The 23,962-nt window shown below is 42.7% G+C and overlaps 1 protein-coding gene across 1 annotated transcript in view; it reads right to left on the reverse strand.

The window, feature by feature from the left end:
- Positions 1-23,962, reverse strand: part of Agpat5 (1-acylglycerol-3-phosphate O-acyltransferase 5) — a 29,694-nt gene continuing 5,732 nt past the window's right edge. Inside the window, exons 2-8 of the mRNA XM_090353702.1 lie at positions 17,018-17,087; positions 15,014-15,129; positions 14,069-14,158; positions 9,043-9,133; positions 7,437-7,601; positions 3,807-3,930; positions 1-2,238 (exon numbers count right to left, since the gene is read on the reverse strand). Of these exons, the coding sequence (XP_090209828.1) occupies positions 2,013-2,238; positions 3,807-3,930; positions 7,437-7,601; positions 9,043-9,133; positions 14,069-14,158; positions 15,014-15,129; positions 17,018-17,087 (882 nt within the window). The 3' untranslated portion in view covers positions 1-2,012. The remainder of the gene's footprint in view (positions 2,239-3,806; positions 3,931-7,436; positions 7,602-9,042; positions 9,134-14,068; positions 14,159-15,013; positions 15,130-17,017; positions 17,088-23,962) is intronic.

Below are 23,962 nucleotides of genomic sequence, written 5' to 3' on the forward strand. Positions count from 1 at the left end.
TTAGAGAGTGAAGACTTATTTATTTTTTTACTTTCATCTGAACGCCCTTGCTTGAAAAACAGAAAAGCATGCGCACTGGTGGCATTCTTGTAAAGAAAAACAAAGTAATAATTAAGCTTTAAATCAACAACAATAATACAAATAATAGGTCCAATGATACTATATGAAAGGGTTTACAGGTGGGATTTTAGGGAATAGTTAATTCTACTCAAAAATCAACACAGGTTTAGGAGAAGCTTCTAATTTTCAAACATTTTGATACATTTTTTTTTTCAACTACCACATTTTATAGACCTTGTGCTGGAAGGACAGAGGCACAAACCAACACGCTCAGCTCCCCGCAGGCCACCCCCCCACTAAAGCATCCATTACTGACTATGCAGTCCACCCGTGAAAACCCGATTTGGGGGCATGGCATAGCTGCGCCCTCAAACTCTACAGCTTACCCTCATTTGGATGGAGTCAGAAATAAGCTGAGGGCTGCTGGCAAAATATCCTTCACACAGACTTGACTTTGTAGATCAAACACGCTACAGCCTGGTGTGGGAGTACTTGATGCCAGCTTGACCTCACCTCCTTGCGCACTGAAGCTGAGTTCTGTGTGTGGACACAGGTATTGAATGTTGTATGCATCACTTACTAATGGACACAAACCAATTCACATCACGCTTCTTGCTCAGATGGCTTATTTTCTGATTTTGGAAAAACAATGTGACACAGGCAAAAATGTCTTTCAATTCTTCAGAATCACAATTCGCCTGGCGTGTTTCCTTTGGGTCACTGTGGAATTATGCCATCAAAGTCCTTAAGCAACAGACAGAACTATCACCTGAAAGGACTCGCAGGCAGGTATGTCCTCAGAGGCCACTCCCCACGACTGGGGGAGGGCCTGGGAGCCTGGCCTGCAGGATAGCACTGCTCTCAGGGGATAGTGGGAGACAGACAGACCCACTCCTGTAACTCCACTGGCCTGAAGCTGAATTTCACAACCAAATCCAAACAAATGCCTCTGTGGAAGCCATGGGAGAGAGGAGCAGCTCCGCTCGAGTACTGGGCAGATCCTAAGCAGCACTGCCAAGGGACACCCAAGGGAAAAGGCTTCCAACAGCGGAAAGCCGCCCACAGCACAAGGACCATTCCGCTACCTCAGAGAGAAACTGCCAGAGGCACATGCTAACACAGCTACGGCCCCTGGAGCCGAGACTCCCAGCCTGAGGAAGGCTCATACTGATTAGGCTGACAGAGACAATAGCCGGGAACCCTTTGGTTTTTTCCGTTCTTATGGCAGTGATGCTTCCATTTTCAAAGGCAATTTCCAGTTCGCTACAACGAATCAGTCACAATTCTGAACTTCATTCTGTCACATACATTATTCTATTGTAGAGTGGGTATGCACATTAGCAATTTCAGTATCAGGAAGGTTCATTATTTTGCAAACGTAAAGCAAAAGCAGCTAAATAACACAATACGGAAGAACATGCGCCCAGCTGCCCTGTGACACTCCTTGCCCTTTCCTATGCATAGCTTGACACGCCAATACCACTTTCACTGGCTTGCAGAATTAAACACAAAGCTGCGAGATTCTGAATACTTTAGTGATGACAGGTTAGAGCAGACAAGCTGAAGAAAATGTAACAAATAGGGTGAAATATGCTCCAATGAACGTTACAAAAACCAGCCATCTGATTACCCAGCAGCAGAACACATAATCCCAGACATCGATACAAGCTGACAATTAAGTCATGAGAATACACAGCACAGCATACATTCCACTTAGCTTTCCCTTCACCGCAGCTCCAGGGCTAAAGCTGGAAAAGCATGTAGGTTTGCCCAAGCTCAACGTCATATCAGCTTTAGTCACAGAGTCTATTTTACTTTCACTTGTTCAGTCAACAAGGCTTTATTGACACGTCTCGTTTAATTCAGGAAACAATTGGGTGTAGTGTGCAGCCTTCACTAGCAGACAAGGCTGCCAGCCCCGTGAGGAAGGGGCCGGCCCTCATCTATGATGGCTATGATTTAATGGCAACCCACAGGCAGCCGAGCACCGTCCCATAGATCCACGTGTTCACATACAGTTTCCTTCCGGCCTCCGTCATGAGCAAGCCAGCAGTCAAACCACCTAAGAGCAGCACGGAGGGCAAAGTCTTCTTGAGACTTAGTTTGGAGTGAACACTTTTCCCAGGAAATTTGTTTCTTCTTGCTGGATCTGGTGAATCATAGAATTCTATAAGCAACCTATAGCCAGAATAGAAAACAAAGTTAATCTACTGGATACCTGTTATGTGCTGGAGAAGATACCGGTCCTTGGAAAGTCAAGATGAAGAAGAAGGAACAGAGACATGTTGTAACCTAAGTTCTCTACTTTGCTCTACAATTACTACACCTCAACTGCACTCTAGACATGTGGTTAGAAGCCATTTGACCAGGATTTCTTGGTTCTAAGCTTCCAATTGACAGCATTCTGTGGTGATCTGACTTTCATGATCCGTCTATTTCTCTCTTGTGGTATATACCTCTCCACATACCAGCAGCCAATGAAAGACCAGCAGTTCTAATGATCTACAAGGGAGTCTGCCTGAAAGCCTCACTCCCCTGGAATTATAAAAGCAGGTCCAAGAAGGACCCATAGCATTTGCCATCTTACTTAAAAGGGGTTAGATTCTAATACTGTAATGACTTCGACATGGGAGTTCCCAGGGAAAGTCTTGTGGAAAGTTGCCTTTCCACACTATATTGCTAGAGGCTGCCACTGCCTCCCAGGCACTCATTCTACACCCCAAAGTAGTGGACACCTACAGCAGAGGGCTACTGCATTCATCCTACACACACGATACACGACACATAATGCATATTCTTCAGCCGCTCTCCTGAAATGATGTTTATATCAGTGCACATACTCGAACAGTCCCTGTAATTGAAATGGTCCTGAATATGTTGCTTAATAATTGTGAGTCAATGAAACTCAGATATTTCATGCAAGTATTTCATTTTAAACCTGTTATACTTTTAAGCAAGTTTCACTTGATTTGACCCAGAAGGTTGACAGAAAATGTTTTATTTCCACATAAGGAAAAGAAGAAACATAGTCTGAGGAGAAATATACTAGAAAACATGGCTAGAAGACATGGCTAGCTGCAGTGCTACTTTTGGCTATTTCTGTCTACATGGAACTGAGGAATCGAATCCAGGGCTTCGTGCATGCTAGGCAAGCACTCTTTATCATGAAACCACATTCCTAGTCCAGGACTCTGTTTTAATTCCTTAAAAAGTAGTCCCCAATTATTTTGCATTCGATCAAAGACTCTACCACTTGCTGCTTTGGATACCCAACCATATGAGGTTACAGACCGTTGACTGCCCGGCACTGCTGCAGTCTGCTAAGTGCTATGAGCAGGGACAAAAGCACAGTCAACACCAGAGACTGTCTAAGCTCCACATGTCAACAACAGAAAAATGTCAACTGTCCCTTCAACTTCTGACAATACACTGATGTCATGCCCCTCTGCACAGCACGCATGGAGATGCACGGGAGACGGTCCTTTACTGTTCTGAAAGGAGAGATGTAGGCATCTTTCATCTGAAAGCTTATTTGTGCATCTTAATAGACAGTATTAATGTCTAAAGCCTAGACAGATACTCGGTAAGTTCTTTCAATGATTTGTGAAAGGAAGGGTTGAAACAGGAACAGATACACATGGAACAAGCTTTCACGTGAGTTTATCAAAAGCATTCTGAAGACAGCAGATGCAGTGTAATGAGACGTGGCTGAACAAAGCTGGGAGACTAGGACTCTGCTTACTCACTTGTCTTTGATCTCAAAACGTTCATGAAGCCATCTTTTCATATATGCTTGCTCTTCTGGAACATCTTTCTTGTCAATACGATCAATGTGAATGTGAATTTTTGGACATTCTTTACAGAGAAATTCTAATACAGAACAAAACAAGTTTACATTTTACTGTTTTAAAACTCATCATTATATAAAGTAACACAATGAAAGTAAGACAACAGGCAAAAATGTTTGAAAAATAAATACTGTAAATTTGTGAGTAAATGTTATAACTTCCATGTCCACTTGTAATTATGAAAGTTACTAAGTTAAATCAATAGTACCACATGTGGAAGTTGAATTTAATTAGAAGGCCTTGACCACATCACTAGAAGGGATACTAAGATGCCAACCTCATCAGGCTTCACACTGACCCTGACTCCCCCCACCTCCCCCCACACAGGGTTCCCTCAATGCCCGAGCCGAGGGGGGCTCCCAGAGCAATGTCTGCCTGGATCCCCGCTGGACCTCCAGAGATGGCATGGGAATACTCAGTAGCTGCAGATTGGCCTGACCGCTCTGCCCTAAAAAACCTAAGAGTGGTTACCTTGTTTCTAGGCCTTGGCCTCTCATTTCTAATCAGGAATAACCCTTACTTTTCTGGTTCTTACCAGATTGTAACATGTTACACAGTTAACACTGTGTGGTAGTGTGTCAGAGGATGGAAAGTCCAGGTCAAGGTCAGGTAAGACTATCTTAAAACACAAAACAAAACAAAGAAGGGGGGGAAGGGAGAATAGCTATATACTTGTAAATAACTGCCACTCATTTATAAGGTATAAGGCCAGTATTGGATGTAATATAATAAAAAACTATGCTGTAATCTCAGCTCTCAGGAGACCAACTCAAGTGGATCAAATCAGGGTTCCATGTCAAAAATCCAATGACCAGGGGTGGGGAGTTTGGCCTAGTGGTAGAGTGTTTGCCTAGCATGCACGAAGACCCGGGTTCGATTCCTCAGTACCACATACATAGAGAAAAGCCAGAAGTGGTGCTGAGGCTCAAGTGGTTGAGATCTAGCCTTGAGAAAGCCTAAGCTCAGGCCCTGAGCTCAAGCCGAGGACTGGCGAAAAACAAATCCATCCAATGACCAGGCCAGGATCGTGGCCTAGTGATAGAGTGCTTGCCCTAGCATGCACAAAGCCCTGTATTTGATTCCTTGCTATCACATACACAGAAAAAGCCAGAACTGGTGCTGTGGCTCAAGTCATATAGTGCTAGGCTTGAGAAAGCTCAAGGACAGTGCATAGGCCCTGAGGTCAAGCCTCTGGACTGGCCAAAAAAACCCCCAAATCAATCCAGAGATCAAGGAAAGACGTAGTTCAGTGGCACAGAACATTCCCAAGGATGCAGAGAGCCTTGAGTTTGCCTTCCTAACACCATACCATAAGAATAACCAAAAATCCTTCTTCCAGTAGATTAACATATGAAAATTCCTTAGGAAAAAAAAAAGGAATTAATCTTCAGTTATAAGAGCATGAGGCCCTGAGTTCAAGCTTTTAACACTAGCACACACATAGAAAACACAAGTTAAATGTATACACACAAAAGGATATCTGGTGAAAGCAGGAATAGTACTTTACCACATGAACTTCCTGGAGTTTCCATTTTGAAATGAGTGCTATATTATTATATGTTCTAAAAAACTGATCTTTAAAAGTACCCTCCTCAGCTACCACTTTATAATTGCTAAGGGCTAAAGACAAGAGTGGCAGCAGCCACCATTCTCACACATCAGAACTACCTGGGCTGTTTTTGGAATTCAGCACTGTTACCTCTGCGCCCTCCTTCCTGTCAAGCTTCCACGGCTGGCAGCTGCCTCTCTTTCAAAGTGCTTTGCTACACAAGCTGGTGGGAGCCATATCTCATCACCACGTTAGATAGAGGAGTAATTTCACAACTCTGCTTTGGTAAAGTGATGTCCATCCCTGTGAGTTTCTACATGCTTTTGAGAAAAGCTCCTTCTACAAATGTTTTGGTGCAGCTAACGTATCATTCTGGAACATTCCAAGGTACATCACACTCAGAGGAACACTTAAGGAGCAGGCTGAAATAAAACTGGGGTAGCAGTGCCTAATTTGGACATTTACTTTTGGGGATCCCACTCAGAGCACACTGTTCAACTCCAAAAGCTGCCAAGGCAAAAGTCACAGCCCATGTTCTCTTTCCCTCCAGCTCAAATGGACATTCTAACAAAGGAATGGAAACTGTTCACCATTCCTCGTCTGCTCAAATTCTGAAGGTCAGCAGAGCCTTTGGTTACAGTCACCCAAACTATTCAGCACACTCAAATTTTTTTTTTGTTACACATGACACATATAATAACTTTATCCTAAAATATCTGAAAAAGAGGCTGGGTGAGGTGGCTTACGCCTGTAATCCTAGCTACTCAGGAGACTGAGATCTGAGGATCAAGGTTCAAAGCCAGATGGGCACAAAAGGACCTGAGACTCTTATCTCCAACTAACCTCTAGAAAACAGGAAGTGGGGCTTGGCTCAAGGGTAGGGGGGCAGCCTTGAGCTGAAGAGCTCAGGGACAACGCTCAGGCCAAGTTCAAGTCCCATGACCGACAAAAAATAAATAAATGAATTAAAATAAATAAAAAAATGTTTGTAAAAGAGCTACAGCTCCTTTTTGTCAGACAGACTAAATTTTACAACCATCTTTCAGAATACACATGTAAAGGTCACCCTGGTTGTGAATGTACACCTTGACATTGTTATTGCTGACTATTCTATTTCCCCCCCTTTTTCTCTGTGGCTTGAACTCAGGCCTTCACATTGCTACTTGGTGTGTTTTACTCAAGGTGCAGGGCAGGGGGATGGGTATCTACTACTCAAGGTACACTTCCTTTATGGGCTTTTGCACATTAATTTGAGATAAGAGTCTTGTTAACTTTGGCTTTGAACTGTGTGTGATCCTCACATCTCAGTCTCTTGAGCAGCTAGGATTATAAATATGAGTTGCCAGTGTCTGGCTTATGCTCCTCTTTTCTCCATTTTACTTTTCCTTGGACTGGGGATGAACCCAGATGAACCCAGTGCCTCACACAACGCTTTACAGGCACTTGAGCCTCAACTCCCTACCTGCCTAGCCCTTTTCTTTACTATTTCACGCCTGAGACCTGGTATTTTGCTGGCTTTCTCTAGGTTGGCCTTCACGTCACAATCCTCCTGCCCTGGTTTCCTACGTGGCTGGGAGGAGAGACGTGAACCACCATGGCTGGCTCCTCACTTCTTCCTGTGACTGGGGTGGTGGGGAGGGGGTTTTCATTTTCATGTGTAAATTTTGGGTAGAAAAACTAGGTTTAATAACTCTAAAACACATAGCATACAAGATATATCAAACCCAGCAGGACTGATGAAATTTCAACTGTTGCACATTAGCAACACCTTGAAAAATATAATAAGCAAATGCATGTGGGGCACAAGTAGGATTATGCATTTCAGGCCAGCTGGGGGCCACAAAGAAGACCCTGTCTCCAAAAGAAAAAAAAAAAGTAAAACAAAGCAATGGTATTTACCCATTAAAAAAATAGACTATGCATTCAGTAAATGTATGTGCCCTACAGCACTCACGCGTGTCACGCAGACACACTCTTACCCGTCATGGTCAGGGGCTCCTTTTGCTGCTGCTGCCAGTTCGCATTCTTCCCTTCATAAACCACTGTGATGTCATAGATGGCGTCTAGGTAACTCTTCAGAGAATCAAAAGCAACGTGAGTTGCCTTCACTCTTGGTGTCAGCACATGTTTTAATACTGGAAGGCCTAGAAAAGTCATTCACGATGGTCGTACATTAGGAATACACCGAGTTCAATGGGGTTGAGGTTTGCCTAGAGGACAGCCAGGAGTACATTTCGGCCATCACCTCCCATCTGAAGGCTTTAGGGTTGCAGAGCCTCCACATGCCTTTTCCCACCACCAAATAAACGTTCACTTGATACACACTTAAAAACCATAGGGCGGGTAGTGGCCCCAGTGGCTCGCACCTGTCATCCTAGCTACTCAGGAAGCTGACTTCTGAGGATCATGTCTCAAAACCAGCGCAGGCAGAAAGTCCATGGGACTCTTTACCTCCAACTAACCACCAAAAAGCCAGAAGCAGAGCTGTGCTCAAATGGTATAATGCTAGCCTTCAGCGAAAAATGCTTAGGGACAGCACCCAAGCCCTGAGTTCAAAATCAAAACCAAAACAAACAAGCAAATACCCATAGGGCTACAAGGTGGCACGTGGGAAGGTGTCAGAAACCTATCTCTTGGGAGGCTTTCACCTTTCTACTTGCAGATGGCCCAAAGGAGGCACCATTGTGTGCGTGACCTGTCACGTTTTAGGACAAGGCACTGGTGTAATAAGCTTCCTGCTAGACCCACTAGGAGAGCACATACTCCACTCACAATCTCCAAAGGCAAATCGCTGTTTCCAGCGATTACAAAGCTTCTAAGGACTGCAGACCAACTCGGAAAGAGTCTCCAGTAGGAACTTCACATATTCCTGACAGGAGTCGTCTTCAGACTTCAGTCCCTCTAAGAGGTATGAGAAACTGAGGCTTGTGACTGTCAGACCGCTAATAAGGGTTTGAATTGTAGCTCGGGTATGCAAACCTACATAACACATGCTCTTTCCCTCATACATAATTCACACTGCAAAAAAAGTCATAAATCCTTCTGCTGGTGACTTACACCCATAATTCTAGCCACGCTAGAGACTGAGATCTGAGGGCTGTGTTTCCAGGCCAGCCTGAACTCCATCTAGTCAGCTAGACTCCATCTCTAGAATAACCAGCAAAAACAGCAGGGCTTGAAACATGTGGGTAGAGTGCCAACCTAGTAAGTATATGGTCCTGAGTTCAAATCTAGTACTACCAAAGACAAGGAAGGAAGAAAGGAAGGAAGGAGGGAAGGAAGGAAGGGCAAATGAGAGAGGGGATGAGGGGAGGGAGAGAAGGAAGGAGGAGTGAGGGAGGGAGAAAAGAAAGAGAAAGAAAAATTACACCCATAATCATGTACTCAGTTTCCAGTAAATCTATGGCCTGAAAATATGTATATCAGCAGCAAGACTTGGAATTTACCCTGACACATATGGGATAAAATACAAGTGAATTCAGAAGAAATTTCATTTCTCAGAGATGATACATTCATTCATTGTTGCAGCAAAACATACATATCTTCTCCAGGAAGAAACACTAACAAGCTCAAGCTTCTACTTACCCTGTTGAGCAGCAAATGCCTGACTAGCAGATAGGAGTTTTGTTTGTCCTGGGTTGAATCTTGTTCCCTCTGGAAAAATCACAAGGTACATCTGTGGGACACAGAGGAAATTCAGGGTGCGTGTGTGTGTGTGTGTGTGTGTGTGTGTGTGTGTGTGTGAGAGAGAGACCCTTGCTGTTACTATTACTTCAACAATATAAACTTTGTTAATGCTATTTCTTACGGTAGACAAAACACATATTTATTTATATGTCTTTTATTTCAAGCAGGGGTACCAAAATGCAAAAACTTGATTATGTTTGTCCATAACACAAACATTTAAAATGCAAGTGTACATTTACAGTAGGTCTAAAATAATTCTGACATGCTAATGATCACTAAACATCTGCGCTGAAATGCTCAGTTTTAATTGATTAGGCAGCTGTCCCTTTCTAAGATTCCATGGCATGACACGTCATGAACACGCACAGCTGTTCATATCAGTGGCCCTGGCACATTGCCTGCATGTAAACACTGTGCTCTTCTTCTACCCAAGCCCGGTCTTCTAAAGTGACAAAAAGTTCACATCTCAACATTCCTATATGCCAGGCTGCCTACCATCTGAAAAGCAATGTGAACAACACTACAAAAAAACCAAAAAAACCAAAAAACATCCATTTCCATTTTTGTGGCATACATTTTTCCAGCTAAAATTCTTAACACACAATGTTTCTTGTTGGGAGCCAGAGTGGAATCAACTGCATCCACAACTGATAAATGACTTAAACGATACTTAACACTACGGAGATGTACTTTTTTTTTTTTTTTTGCCAGTCCTGGGCTTGAGCTCAGGGCCTGGGCACTGACTTTGGATTTTTTCAAGGCTAGAGCTCTACCACTTGAGCCACAGTATCACTTTTGGCTTTTTTCTATGTATGTGGTACCGAGGAATTGAACCCGGGTCTTCGTGCATACTAGGCAAGCACTCTACCACTAGGTCAAACTCCTGGCCCTGGAGATGTACTTTTTAAAATTTGTAACGTAGATGTACATTTTAATACAACCTCACAAGTAATACTCATATTAAGCAAGAACTGCTGTAGTTAATGAAACACATTCCTGAGATCTGCTAAGCCACAAGAATTGGGTGTTTTATACACACACACACACACACACACACGCAAACACACATCTGTATGTGTGTTTGTGTTGCCTACTATGTCAGTGATTTAATTACATTTGAGAAACAAGAGTACAGTAAAGAATCTAAACAACATATCACATCTTTCATGGGATTTCATGCCAAATCCTAAGCAAGCACACGGCAGCTCTAACACAGCCAGCCTTCAGCATGCTTCACAAGTGCTGGTCTATTCATCAACTCTGTTCAGGATACCAGTTAAGACTGTGACCTTGAAAACCATTATGGTAGCCCATAACAGAAGGCTGATTACTTGATTTCACTTTTCCATAGAAACTACTTTATCATTTGAACTATTATATCGTTTAAGAGCTAAGACGATAAGACCAAAATTGAGCAAACAGTAAATCAGAGGTGAGCAAAGCATGAAAGCTCTGCCTCAAAAGATTCAAAAGGGGAGACATGCAGAGCCCAAGTCTACGGCCTTTACTGGAACTGTGAGGAGCAGAGAGGGAAACACCACACCCTACCTGCCCAGCCTCTCAGCCCACGAGAAGTCAAATGGGTCACAGATAAGGATGTAAGCCCAGCTAGCTACATTGCCTGAGTGGTCCAAGTCTTGACTTTAAGCTCAGAATCTGATTTCACTGGGGCCTAAACTAGACGGGTTTGAAGAGCTCTGGCTAACACAGGCACATATGTTCTCACAGCCAAGCACTCTCATCAGCTTTATTTGCTCACTGCTCACACTCTACCACTTGCGCCATGCCTCCAGTTCTGGTCTTTTGCTGGTTAGCTGAGCATTACTGACCCCTTTCAGGCCAAAAGTGAACTGCAAGCTAGGAGAAAGCCTGGCGTCCCTGCCACCATATGCATTGGTGTCTCTGTCCTTCTCCTCCTGGAATTTGGGAAGGACAAGGCATACGGGTCACATGTAATAGGGAGGGACGGGGTGGAGCAGAGCCTCCCAGGACCTCACTTCTCCTGGAACCCCTCTCCAAACAAGGGCAGAGGCCCTATGTAATGAGAAATGTTCCTGTATACCTCTGTCCCGTCCCCCTCCCCCCTCCCCCCCCCTGCTCCAACTCTTGGGTCTGCTGAACCTGAGGCTCACAGCTGTGCCCAAAGCCAGCCGAGGATGGGCCGCAATGGGCTCTCCCCCTGGAGGCGGTGCCTCGTCATAAATCCCCTTTCTCTGCCCTTCACCTGTGTGTGTGTGTGTGTGTGTGTGTGGTGGGGGGGAAGGGGAACTGCACCTGACACTGGGGACTCCGGGGCCAGGGCCTGAGCTCTAAAAGCCCAGCTTCATTCTGAGTCTACAAGCACAAGTTTCTAGTTGACCCCACACTACGTGCTCAAGCGGCCAAAACTCACCTGATGCTCAGGCCTAGAGACCTGAGCCACCCTATGTGGGCATGGGAGGCTCACGCCTGTGATCCTAGCCACTCAGGAGGTGAGATCTGAGGTCCACGGTTAAAAGCCAGCCAGGGTAGGGAAGTCTGTGATACTTTTCCAATAAACTACTCAGAAAACAGCCACAAGTGGCACTGTAGCTCAAGTGGCAGAGCACTAGCTTTGAGCAAAAGAAACTCAAGAGTTAGTGCTCAGGCCCCAAAGTACCAGATTAAAATAAGTATGGAACTACAGACAGAAAATCTGCATTCATGAGAATAAACACAGCTAAGGAACAATCAGTGAAAGTAAAAACAGGTCAATAGAAATGACTCAAACTTACAGCACAAAAATCAAAAAAGTAATGGGGCAGGGGAGTTTGTATCCAAGAGCTATAAACCAGCCTCAAGAAAGCCAACTCATTAGTAACTGGAGAAGAAAGAACAGAATGGGAGTAGTAATTCAAGAAATACCAGGTTCAAGCTAGGCACCAGTGGCTTACATCTACAATCCTAGCTACTCAGGAAACTGAGGTCTAAGGATCGAGGTTTAAAGCCAGCCTAGTAGGAAAAACTTGAGACTCTATCTGCAATAAAATATCCCTAAGCCTCTCAGAGTAGAGCTGCTGCTCCAGTGGTAAAGCATTAGCCTGAGTTCAAGTCCCAGGAACAGCACCAAAAAAGAAAAAAAGAAACATCATTGAGCTTTCCTAGCTGAAAAAATTTCAAATCTCAAGTGTTCCAAAATCAAAAACTTTTTTTTTTCCGGCCAATCCTGGGCTTCAGCTCATGGTCTGAGCACTGTCCTTGGACTTTCTCAAGGTTAGCACTCTACCACTTGAGCCTCAGCACCACTTCTGGCTTTTTTTTCTATGTATGTGGGAGCGAGGAATCAAACCTGGGTCTTCGTGCATGCTAGGCAAGCACTCTACCACTAGGCCAAACTCCCGGCCCCCAAAATCTAAAACTTTTCACCATCACCATGACACTTACAATATTCCAGATTCTGCAGTACTTCTGGAGTTGGTCAGGGAAACTTAAATGGTAAAGTATATACAAATACTACAAATAAAAATCTGAAGAAAGCATTTTAACTCTGAAACATTTTTGCTCCTAAAGTGTTTTGGATCATGGGTACTCAACTAGTAAGAGGCAAGAACCTTTCCAAATGAGTCACACCAAACCATACAGACAGACAAGAGTGGAGAGAGGATCGACCAGGATTTATTATTTTTTTTAATGAAGTTAAAAAAAAATGTTTTGGGGGCTGGGAGTTTGGCCTAGTGGTAGAGTGCTTGCCTAGCATGCATGAAAACCCGGGTTCGATTCCTCAGTACCATATACATAGAAAATAGCCAGAAGTCGTGCTGAGGCTCAAGTGGTAGAGCTTTTAGCCTTGAGAAAGCCCAAGGCAATGCTCAGGTTGAGTTCAAGCCCCAGGACTGGCAAAAAAAAAAAAATGTTTTGGCTCACATCAAAGACAAGGAAGCACTACTAACAGAGGTGGCCAGAGCATAGAGGAGCCATGAACAACATCCCAACTTTACATTTTAGCTTTAAAAAAAAAGAAAAAGTGGGTTTATATATTGCCAATCAATTGTCTTGAAGATCGATAGACATGACCCCTGATTCCACGGAACCCTTGGGCTGTCTCAGCACCACTGCAGAATAAGATGCTTATTGTACTGGGTATGCCATCATGGACGGGGCAAGGACCACTCACTGTTTACCTCCTGACACTCTGTTCCCATCTTCCCCAGATGACGTAATTTCAACCTGCAAAAACACCTAGATAGTGTTCAGAACAAATTCTGATCACACTGGGTCCTTGGCCAGTCAAGTGTGGAATACTCGGAATATGAGCTCTCACTGAGCTCTGGCCAGGGAGGGCAGGGACCAGAGGCAGGCAAAGAGGACAGGGGAAAAAAGAACTGTGTAGATGAGCTAAGTGTGACAATGCAGGGAGAGACAGACCCCGGATATCACCACCATCAAGTTGCTCTGTCCACGAGGAAGGCATGGGAAAAAGTCATTTGGCAGCAATTAGCATTCTTCTCATACAGGATTCTTTTTGCATTTCAGGACAAAGTTTTGCAAAACAATATTCACAGTGAAAGATATTTCACTTTTAGATATTTATACTTTTTTTGTTTTTCAAACTCAGTGTATATAAGAGTTTGCCTGATGGAAGACAGTGGCTTCTCTTAAAACTACTGACACAAGGAACCAGGAGTGAGTGTTCTCGGGAGTAAATGGAGGGTTACCAGTGCAACTACATTTTCTGTTCAGACTCTAAGGTCAACACTGGTAGCCACCAGAAAAGGATCCATCACATTTATTAATCTTTTTGATGGCCAGAGAATGAATGACTTACATATATTAAGAGAGGCGTTGTTCCCTCAACAAAACTCTAAATTATTCATTATACACAGGGTACTATATTCTTCTATTTTAATTTAATTCTTTAACTAAAAACCATGAGTTGCTAAGGAGGAAATACAAAGAGCACTCTTACTGGTGTTCCTGCTTTCACGTAGCTCTGTAGCTTGCTTCTCATCTCTTTTTCATTAAATTTGGCACTTCGCTTTACATAGATTCCTCCGTGCTGGCCAGGAAAAAAAGTGGAAAGAACTATTTACTTTTAAAAATAATTAAAAATAATTCACAAGTACTGAGTGAAACATCTCCACATTTCAACTATTTTGAATGCATCTTATTATTAGCACTTGTTATTAACTAGTAGTTAAAAATTCTATTCCGATGTAATTCAAATACAACTTGTGGAATTGTACTGGAAAACAGCTGTTTAGTAGTTAAAATAAAAATTCCTTCTTTCTTAAAAAACAACAATAAAATTTTAAACTAAGCAGTTTATTAGTTAAATGTACCTTACCTCTAGATTTTCCTGCTGAGTTACTACAGAATCACTAAAACGTTAGCACAATCTTTAGGATTTAAAGTATCAAACCAACACTGTTATGAACTTGCATATATTATTTTACTTGCATATATTAATTGCACATCTCATTATGACATTTTCATACACATATATATAATACTAGGCATTTATCTCTACAGATCACTAATTATCATTTGTTTCTTAAGGTATTAACAAATTCCATGCCTTTTATGTTCCTATTTGACCTTTACAGATCTACTTTCTTGCTATTTCAACTAACTATATGGATAATTACTTATGTATATATAAACACACATCATTAAGAATACCAAATAAAAATATTTCAATTGAGAGTAGTATGATATAAAGTTATTTTAAAAAACATCCTGGCTTGGGGATGTAGTTCAGTGTTAAAGTGGTTACCGAGCATGTCAGACCCTATGTTCCATCCTCAGGGGTGGAAAAAAACGTATTTACACAAATATAAATTTTTATATATAAATTTTAATAAAATATAAAATTTTAAATTAAATACAGACGTATGTAAGGAAAAAGAGTTACCCTAGAGAAGTAACACCCGTATAGTGGCAGCCACTTTAGCCCGTCTTTCAGCACATAACGCACATGTCCAAGAGCATTCTGTCGGATGGCCAGAATATCCGCAACAATCCAGTCCACTGCAAGACAGCACCAGTGAGCCCCCACTCACCTCACTCCCACCTCCCGCCGCCCGCACACGGCCGCTCTGTGCACTATCGTTCCTCAATACCAGACCGTGAAATGAAACTTGTGGGTTTGTTCCCTCATTTCACCAAAAGGTTGTTTTGCAGGCAAGTGGGAGGTGGGATTTAAACTCAGAGCCTTGTGCTTGTAAGGCACATGCTTCACCATGTAAGCAATACTCCAGCCCCTTTTTGCTTTAGGTGAATTTTCAGAGAGTATCACAAACTTTTTGGCCCCATTGGCCTGGGAAGGTGATCCTCCTTCTTCTACCTTCCCTGTACCCAGGATGGCAGAGGTGAACCATCACACTGGAATGTTTACTGAGTGTCTGGTAAACTTCTTTTCCCCAGACTGACTTCAAGTTACGATCATGTGAGCTACAACTAATGCATAGCTATAGTTCTAAGCATAAGCCACCACACCTGGGATTTGAAATGCTTTTTATCTCAAGAGAAAAACATGGAAGTCACAAAGTAAAAAATAGTGAAAAGCAATATTGACAAAGAATAACACGACCTTCTACAGTTAGAGCTAGAACAATTTTTTAACATGGAAAATTATAAGCAAAACTAGCTAAAACAAGTTATCAAATACAGGTAAATATTCTATATATGTACCAAAGAGGCAAGGGCATTTTATCTTTACCAATAATCTTTTGACATTCAGGCAAAGACCTCCCGTGCCTTACAAATGTGCCAGGCAGATGTGAGTTCCCTATGCAATCAAGGGGCTAGGCTCAAGTCCCTAGTAACCATAACCAACACCAAGGGGCGGCCTGCGCAGCCACAGAGTTAACATAGCAGCAACAATACAGAAGTTAACTGGCTTTTCAAAAACTTCAGGACAGAACACAGGCAACAAAACCACAAAGCTTTTGTTTATTTACTGGTCCTGGGGCTTGAATTCAGGGTGCTATTCCTGAGCTCTTTTGTTCAAGGTTAGAGCTCTACTACTTTAGCCACAGTGCCACTTCAGGTTTTCTGGTGGTTAACTGGAAGTAAGACGCTCATGGACTTTCCTGTTCAGGCTGACTTTGAACCTTGATCTTCAGATTTCAGCTTCTCAAGTGGCTAGGATTATTGGTATGAACCATCAATACTAGGCTTAAAATTGGTTTGGTTTTTTAAAAGGAGGGGGAATGTTTTCCATGGATTATAAGATGATTAGTCTCTGTCATGTAAAATCCTGTATTCATATAGTACATATACTCAGAAAAGATTTAAAATTTAAACACTGAAAATTGTCCTTAAGCCTTGGATGTATTTTCCAAGAAGTTTTAAGAAAAGTAGGCTAGAGGCAGGAGCACTGTGAGCTCTAGGCCAGTATGGGCTACACAGGCAGGCCTCAATCAATCCATTAATCAAAGGTACACATACTTTAATGTACCAATTCTAGATCCAGAAATATCACTTATAAAAAGAAGAATAAGGAAGTGGCACTGTGGCTGAAGTGGAAGAGTGCTAGACTTGGGCTGAAAAGCTCAGGGACAGTGCCTAGGCCTAGGGTTCAAGCCCCGCGACCAACAAAAAAAGAAGAAAAATATTAAATATAAGAAGAACAACAACAACAAATACACTGAGCTATTCATAGAAATGGAGATAAACTATAAGAAAGTAGCCTATATATATATCAATTAGAGTGGGGAAAGTCTAGGAAAATTAATAACTTGCACATCACTAACCTTCCAAAATGTAAGCACAAAAATAATGATGCAAGTACAAAATCTATATAGAAAACATTATAAAACCAAAGAACTTAGACATATTAGAAAACTTCTTTGAATGACTATGTAACATTTGTTTAAAAAAAATACCCTAAATTTCATGCAAATGAAATACTAACCTGTGCTTTGGTGATTTGATAAATATATTATATTTTCTTTATTTTTTGGCAAATCTCCATATAGCAATATCTAAAAGATAAAAAGAAACATTGTTATATGTTAAAACAGGACAATATGAAAAACTGACAAGCTCATGATTTTGTAATCTCTCTAGCCATAACATTAGATTTCCCTTATAAGCCTCATAGATCATAAATAGCTCATATTATATACGAGTTAAGTATAAAGCAGATTAATGGCTATAAAGCCAGAGAGAATGATCGATATCCTCATGAGAAAAATCTACAAGCATTTATTGATTGCTAACAATATATGAAATCTGACAAATCTGCCTTTAAATAGCCTACAATAGAGTAGACGGGACAGGCATAGACACATTCACTGGGATAAGATAAACACAAAGATGAAAACAGTGACTGAAAAGGATGAGGGAAAGGAAGAATGTCATGAACAAAGAGCAACTGCACAGAGTGTCAAGACATGTGTAAGAACACAGAGAGCACAGCTATCCCCAGGCCGGGCGGAAAGGATGGTTCTCAAGTGCCAGCAAAAGAGAAACTAGGGAACTTGGTTCCCTGAGTAGGACTCTGAAGTTCCACCAAGGACTGAGTGCTCAGAAGTGGCTGACAGACTAGCCTGCTAGTCTTCCAGTAGAGTTTATGTTTACCCAGGTACCAGGGCTTGAACTCAGGGGCAGCCTGGATACGGCTGTCTTAGCTTTTTCAAAAGCTCAAGGGTAGTACTCTACCACCTGAGCCACCAGAATTTTTTTTTTTGGTTAACTGAAGGTAAGTCTCACAGGTTTTTCTGAGCCGTGACCCTCGGATCCCAGCCCTCTGAATAGCTAGGGTTACAGATGTGATTATAGCTGGTGGGTTGGGTGTTTGGCTCTTTCAAGAATATTTCCTTTTAAAAAGCTTTTTAATAAAGTAGTTGTACAAAGAGGTTGAAGTTCTATACATTTTGAGTACAATGCTTCCAGATTCACGTCAGCCTTCCACTGTTCCTCCCCATTCTCCCCAGCCCCTCCCTACCCTCAAGTGACAGGGTTCAGTCTTCACGGAGTGTACACTCTCATGACTGCATCTGCTCTTCCTCCCTCCATCTGCCCCCCCACAAAACATGGTTTCACTTCCTGGTGTACCTTTTGATAAACAGTTCCTGAGTTGAATTGTTATATCTCTGGGCTACATTTTATTTCTTAAATTGAGAGGTGAGAACTGTTTTTACTGTTAGTCCTTCGCAGTTTTATGTTAACTTTTCCACGTATAAGACCTAGGGAAACTGAGAGTGCACTCTAAAAGACAGCAGTGTTTTGTTTCCTTGTGGAGGGCATTTCTGCACCTAGTTAAGGCAGATCATGCAAGATTATGAATTAACTAAGGCTTTCTAGACCTTGTTCACAGAAATATCTTTGGTCATGACACCACTCAATAATAATAAAGAAAAGGAAAAACATCAACACAACTTCTTTATAAAAATATACTAGATAGCAGGCCCAGTGACTCATACCTGTAATCCTAGCTACTCAGGGGGCTGAGATCTGAGGATCAAGGTTCAAAGTCAGCCTTAGCACAAAACGTCCCGAGACTCTTATCTCCAATTAACCTCTAGAAACTGGGAAGTGGAGTTTGACTCAAGGGTAGGGTGGTAGCCTTGAGCTGAAGAGCTCAGAGACAGTGCCTAGGCTGAGTTCAAGCCCCATGACCCACACACAAAAAAATAATAATACACTAGATGACATAGAGTTTTAGAGACCCAGGGTCTTAGACTGAGTCTGCTGTCTTTCTTAGAAAAATCATATACTGTGCTTAAATATGTCCATAATTATCTGAAAAAAATTTATCAATAAAGTAAATAAACCAACAATAGGTTTCATTGGTGCAGTGTTAAAACTGGGGTAAGTGGGCCGGGAATTTGGCCTAGTGGTAGAGTGCTTGCCTAGCATGCACAAAGACTCGGGTTTGATTCCTCGGTACCACATACATAGAAAAAAGCTGGAAGTGGTGCTGAGGCTCAAGTGGTAGAGCACTAGCCTTGAGAAAGTCCAAGGACAGGGCTCAGACCCTAAGCTCAAGCCCCATGACTGGCAAAAAAAAAAAAAAAAAGGAAAAAAACGGAGGTACCTGCTTGTAAGCAGCCCCCCTTCTCTAGGCAATGAGGCAGAACCATTTCAAGACCACTGGAAAAAGCTGAAATTATGTGGGGGGGGGGGCGGGAGGGAGGGAGGGAGAGAGAACAAGATTGCTACATTTACAGTCCTAATTCTTTTGAGTCTCTCAGGTCTGTCTGCCTATGCTATCTCCAAACTGATTTTAGTCTTCCGATTAGCCAGGGTTTTAAACAGGTTTGAGCCTCTGCCACCTGGACAAGCTGAATTTAGAAGTATGGTGGATTTATTGCCAAGAGTGTTTCAGGTTTCACTTTCTTAGGGCTCTTTGGGGACTGTCTAACCCCCAAAGTGAAGATAACACTTGAACCATTCAGATACTTCCCCTTTCCTCCCTACAGAGAGATTGGTTAAGAGATCACTAAGGCATATACTTTAAAGATGCACTGCAAATAATCTATTAGCAGACAGTTTTCATGCACTGACTAAAAGGATGTCTGAAGACTTGTTGGTCCTGTCTTTGTGGGCTGTTTAAAGACACCGTGATCTCAAAGCTGATATTAGGGTGATAGATACCCTTTTTCAAGTTGCTTCATCCACTAATTACACACTAGAATGCAACAAAAACAGGTTAAAAAATAGAGCAGAACTTTAAAAAGCACCAATCCTTCATATTTCAAAACTTAAAAAGATATGGGAGCAAAGTAAAATGATTAACTGTAAATCTAATGTAATACATGTGAATTTTGATAATTGTTTAAGTTCATGTTCACTTAGTTTTTAAAAACTCATCTGCAGGCTGGGAGCTAGTGGCTCACACCTATAATCCTCGCTTCTTATGAGGCTGAGATCTGAGGATCATGGTTCAAAGCTAGCCTGGGCAGAAAAGTTTGTGAGACTCTTATCTCCCACCAACTACCAAAAAGGCAGAAGTACAGCTGTGGCTCTAGTGGGATAAAGCACTAACCTTAGCAAAAAATCTAAAAGATAGCATCCAGGCCCGAGTTTAAAAAATCTAAAAGATAGCATCCAGGCCCAAGTTTAAGCCCCAGCACCGGCCCCAAAGACAAATTAAAAACAAACAAAAAGACCTGTCATCCACAGTCCTTTTACAGATATTCAACGGCAAATAATAAAAACACTATTGCTCTTAGACACTGCCTTTCCTTTGCTAAAACCCACAGACTCCTTGCCTTGACCCACGGGCTACCTGCAAGCAGAAGCAGCTTGTCCTTCCTGCCTTCACTCCCCCGCTCTCCCTGCCTGCAATCAGTGGAGGTTCTAGAAAGGGCACCAGTGCTCAACTCGTGCCAGGAGCGGGGCAGCAGGTCCACGTAGCACAGGAAGACAGCAGTAACAAAACCCAGTTATCGGGAAACACACACCTCAGAACAAGAGCTCAGACGCTGGTCCACTAAGCCCACACCCTGCCTACAACTGCTTAATTATGCATACTCAGCCACTCTGCCCCAGTCTTTCTCAACTTACACCTAAAGCTCAAGTCCACACTTGGAAGCTGCCATGCTTTTCTTCACCTTTTCCTGTGGGGTGCCATGCACACAGTTAATCTCTCCCCCTTCGTCACTATCACCTTTTTATTTGGTGTACTGGGTGAGTGGGCTGACAAGCTGGAAGCCTGAGCTGGGCCTGTCCCGCTGGAGCTCTGGTTATGTCTTCATCACTGTGGACACCCTGGTTATGGCTGCCTCATCTTCACCATAGGTTCACAGGACAGCAGGGATTAGGTGCAGACAACCCTTAGGTTTGCTCCCACCACATAAACGTCACTTAAGGATGCTTTTGTTTTCCCAATGGCAGGAGAACATGTTCAGCACCTAAGGTCTCCAATGGATGCTGCCATACTGATACTTGCTCTGCTTTAAAAATGCATCATTAGGCCAGGAGTTTGCCTAGTCGTAGAGTGCTTGCCTAGCATGCACGAGACCCGGGTTTGATTCCTTGGTACCACATACATAGGAAAGAGCTGGAAGTGGTGCTGTGGCTCAAGGAGTAGAGCTCTAGCCTTGAGAAAGTCCAAGGACAGTGCTCAGGCCCTGAGCAAGAGCCCAGGACTGGCAAAAAAAATTAAAATAAAATAAAAATAAAAATGCATCATTAAACAAGACTGCTCACAGTCATTTGAAATGAGTTTAGAATGCTTTGTTATGCCAGTGAAATACTGAATGACATTTCAGTTAACCACAGATTATCTGCTACAATGGTGGTCTCACAGGTAATAGAGGCTGAATGTCAGCTACCACCTAATCAAGAGAGCCACCTTAGAGCCATGTCTACCTATTATGTATGTGCCTGTGGATAACTAATGTCACCAAGTCTACTGCATATAAAGATATCTAGGAGAAATGACTTGCCGACTCTGTGTGTAGTGCACCTCACTTCCAGGGTTATTTTAGTGTTTCATGTATCTGTTTATGGCATCATGGGGCCATACTGACTGATTAGTCCAGGTGGTCTGGTCTGTGTGATGCACTATGAGTCATAGAAAAGAACCACCTACTGGTGTTTCTCAAAACTCGTTAATAGCTGGGTACCAGGGGCAGCTCACACCTGTAATCCTACTACTCAGAAGGCTGAGATCTGCCAGCCCAGGCAACACAAAGCCGAGAGACTCCAATTAATCACTGGAAAACAGGAAGTAGGGCTATGACTCAAGGGTAGAGTGGCAGTCTTGAGCTGAAGAGCTCAGGGACAGCATCCAGCCCAGAGTTCCAGCCCCATGACACGCCCCCCCCAAACAAAACTACGTTACTGTCGTAAAGCAATACATAAGTGTACATTATCAATTAACCAGTAAGGGATTTCTTCTGTAAGCACACAAATCCTACAGGTGATTTTTTTTGGGGGGGGTTCTAATTTGAAACATTTCATTGATTAGTAAAATTATGATACCCTTCGGAAATAAGATCAAATTAGCACACAGTTATTTGGCTAACAAATAGAATTAAAACAAGTATCAAAGAAAATTCAAAGAGCCTTGAGAAGTGGCTCACGCCTAAAATCCTAGCTACTCAAGAGGCTGAGATCTGAGGATCGAGGTTCCAGTGATAGCCTTCCTTTACTTTCAAAGTTCTTTGTTTCTTTAGTTTAGCCTTTACCTCACTACACATTCAAGGTTTTTCTTTTACCTGACATCACTCTGTGTGTGCCTTACTTGTATACTTCAGAGCTGAGACTATTAGTGTAAAACACTAGCCCCTATCTGGTTAGCACTTAATGTGTGGCTAAAACTTACTACACTTCTTTCTAAGAAACAGCATCCTCAGATCGTTATTCTCCTAGGCCAATTTGTCTTCCAGCTAGTGTTCACACTTACTTATATGCATCAAGTCCTCTAAAATACCTATTTAACACTTTATTTGGGGTTTTCAGCAACAGCTCCTACCCAGAAACAAAGGAAATGAAATAAACCTTGGGACATGCATGGGTTCAAACTTGGCAGAAACTACAGGCTTTTACTGACAAGTAAACAAAAGCTTGCTTCCCTCCCTTACTTTACAGCCTCTGACCTCCCTCACTGCTTCACTCCTGAGAGTGGAAGTCATGCTTCAAAAGACTCAGCAAACCTGTGACCCTTGTGAGATAAAAAATTAGCAACTGGGGACAGGAGTAGCATGCATGAAGCCCTGGGTTCAATTCCTTAGTACCACACATACAGAAAGCTGGAAGTGGTGCTGTGGCTCAAGCGGTAGAGTACCAGCTTTGAGAAAGCTCAAGGACAGTGCCCAGGCCCTGAGTTCAAGCCCCAGGACTTGGAAAAAAAGAAAAAATTAACTACAATCAAGGCCATTCAAGAATCCCCAGGTGACAAGCCATCTAAACACCATGGGAACTCAAGAGTTGTACTCTCTGAAGAGTGCTCTGTCTGCAATGTTAAAAGGAAAATGCAAAGTCCTCCTCTCTTCTGTTACCACCAAGAGGCTAGTTTTACAGAGGGGACAACATATACATCAAAGTGATAGTGACACTGAGAAGGGGTGAGATCATGACAGGCAAAGGACAGCTCAGACTTGAGTTAGAACACTGTTGAAATTATTTTGAAAATGGGAGGATGGGGGAGGAGCTAGGCTACAGTGAAAGCAGACTGCTCTAGGACAGAATTTAGACAGCTTGGATGCTATGCCTGCAAACCTTCCCTTTCATTCCATTATCCATCAGGGATTCTTTACTCCAGCCATGCTATGTTACTGTGTTACCTGTGTAGTCTGTAACAATATAACTTTCCCGAATAACCCAAGCAAGAAATTACCTTAGAGTTTCTTGACCTCTGTATCACCAAGTTAATCTGCTTTCAGATAATCATGTAACTCTCTGTCCTTGTTTACCATAGCATAAATCACCTAAGAGCAGGAAACTCATTTCAGCCAATATAACCACAGCACCTGATAAAGCATCTTCAGAACACCGGCCCTGAGCATGGCTGCTTGGATTAAATCCTGGCTTGCGTCCGAGTTCCTCCCTCAACTTGGACACAGCATACTCAGTAAATGTTGTTCTTTATTTTCTAATCACAAAGCTCCATCAGTTACTTCCAAAAATGCTCTCAAAATTCTGTTCAATGTCACAGCTGTCCACTCTTTCCACTACCCTGTGTGTGTGCGCTCAGGTGAGTGTGTGCATCCATGCACGCCCCCGTTCTGAGGCTTGAACCCAGCGCCTGGATGCTGGCCCTGAGCATTTTCTTTTTTCTTTTTTTGTCTAAGACTAGCTCTGTACCACTTGTGGTGGCTCCAGTTCCAGCTTTTTGGAGGTTGGTTGGAGGCTGGCTTGGAACTGCATTCCTCAGATCTCAATCTTCTGAGCAGTTAGCATGACA

Source organism: Megascapheus bottae, chromosome 20 (genome assembly GCF_031878675.1).
Source record: "Megascapheus bottae isolate mThoBot1 chromosome 20, mThoBot2.hap1, whole genome shotgun sequence".
Classification (NCBI taxonomy): Eukaryota; Metazoa; Chordata; class Mammalia; order Rodentia; family Geomyidae; genus Megascapheus; species Megascapheus bottae.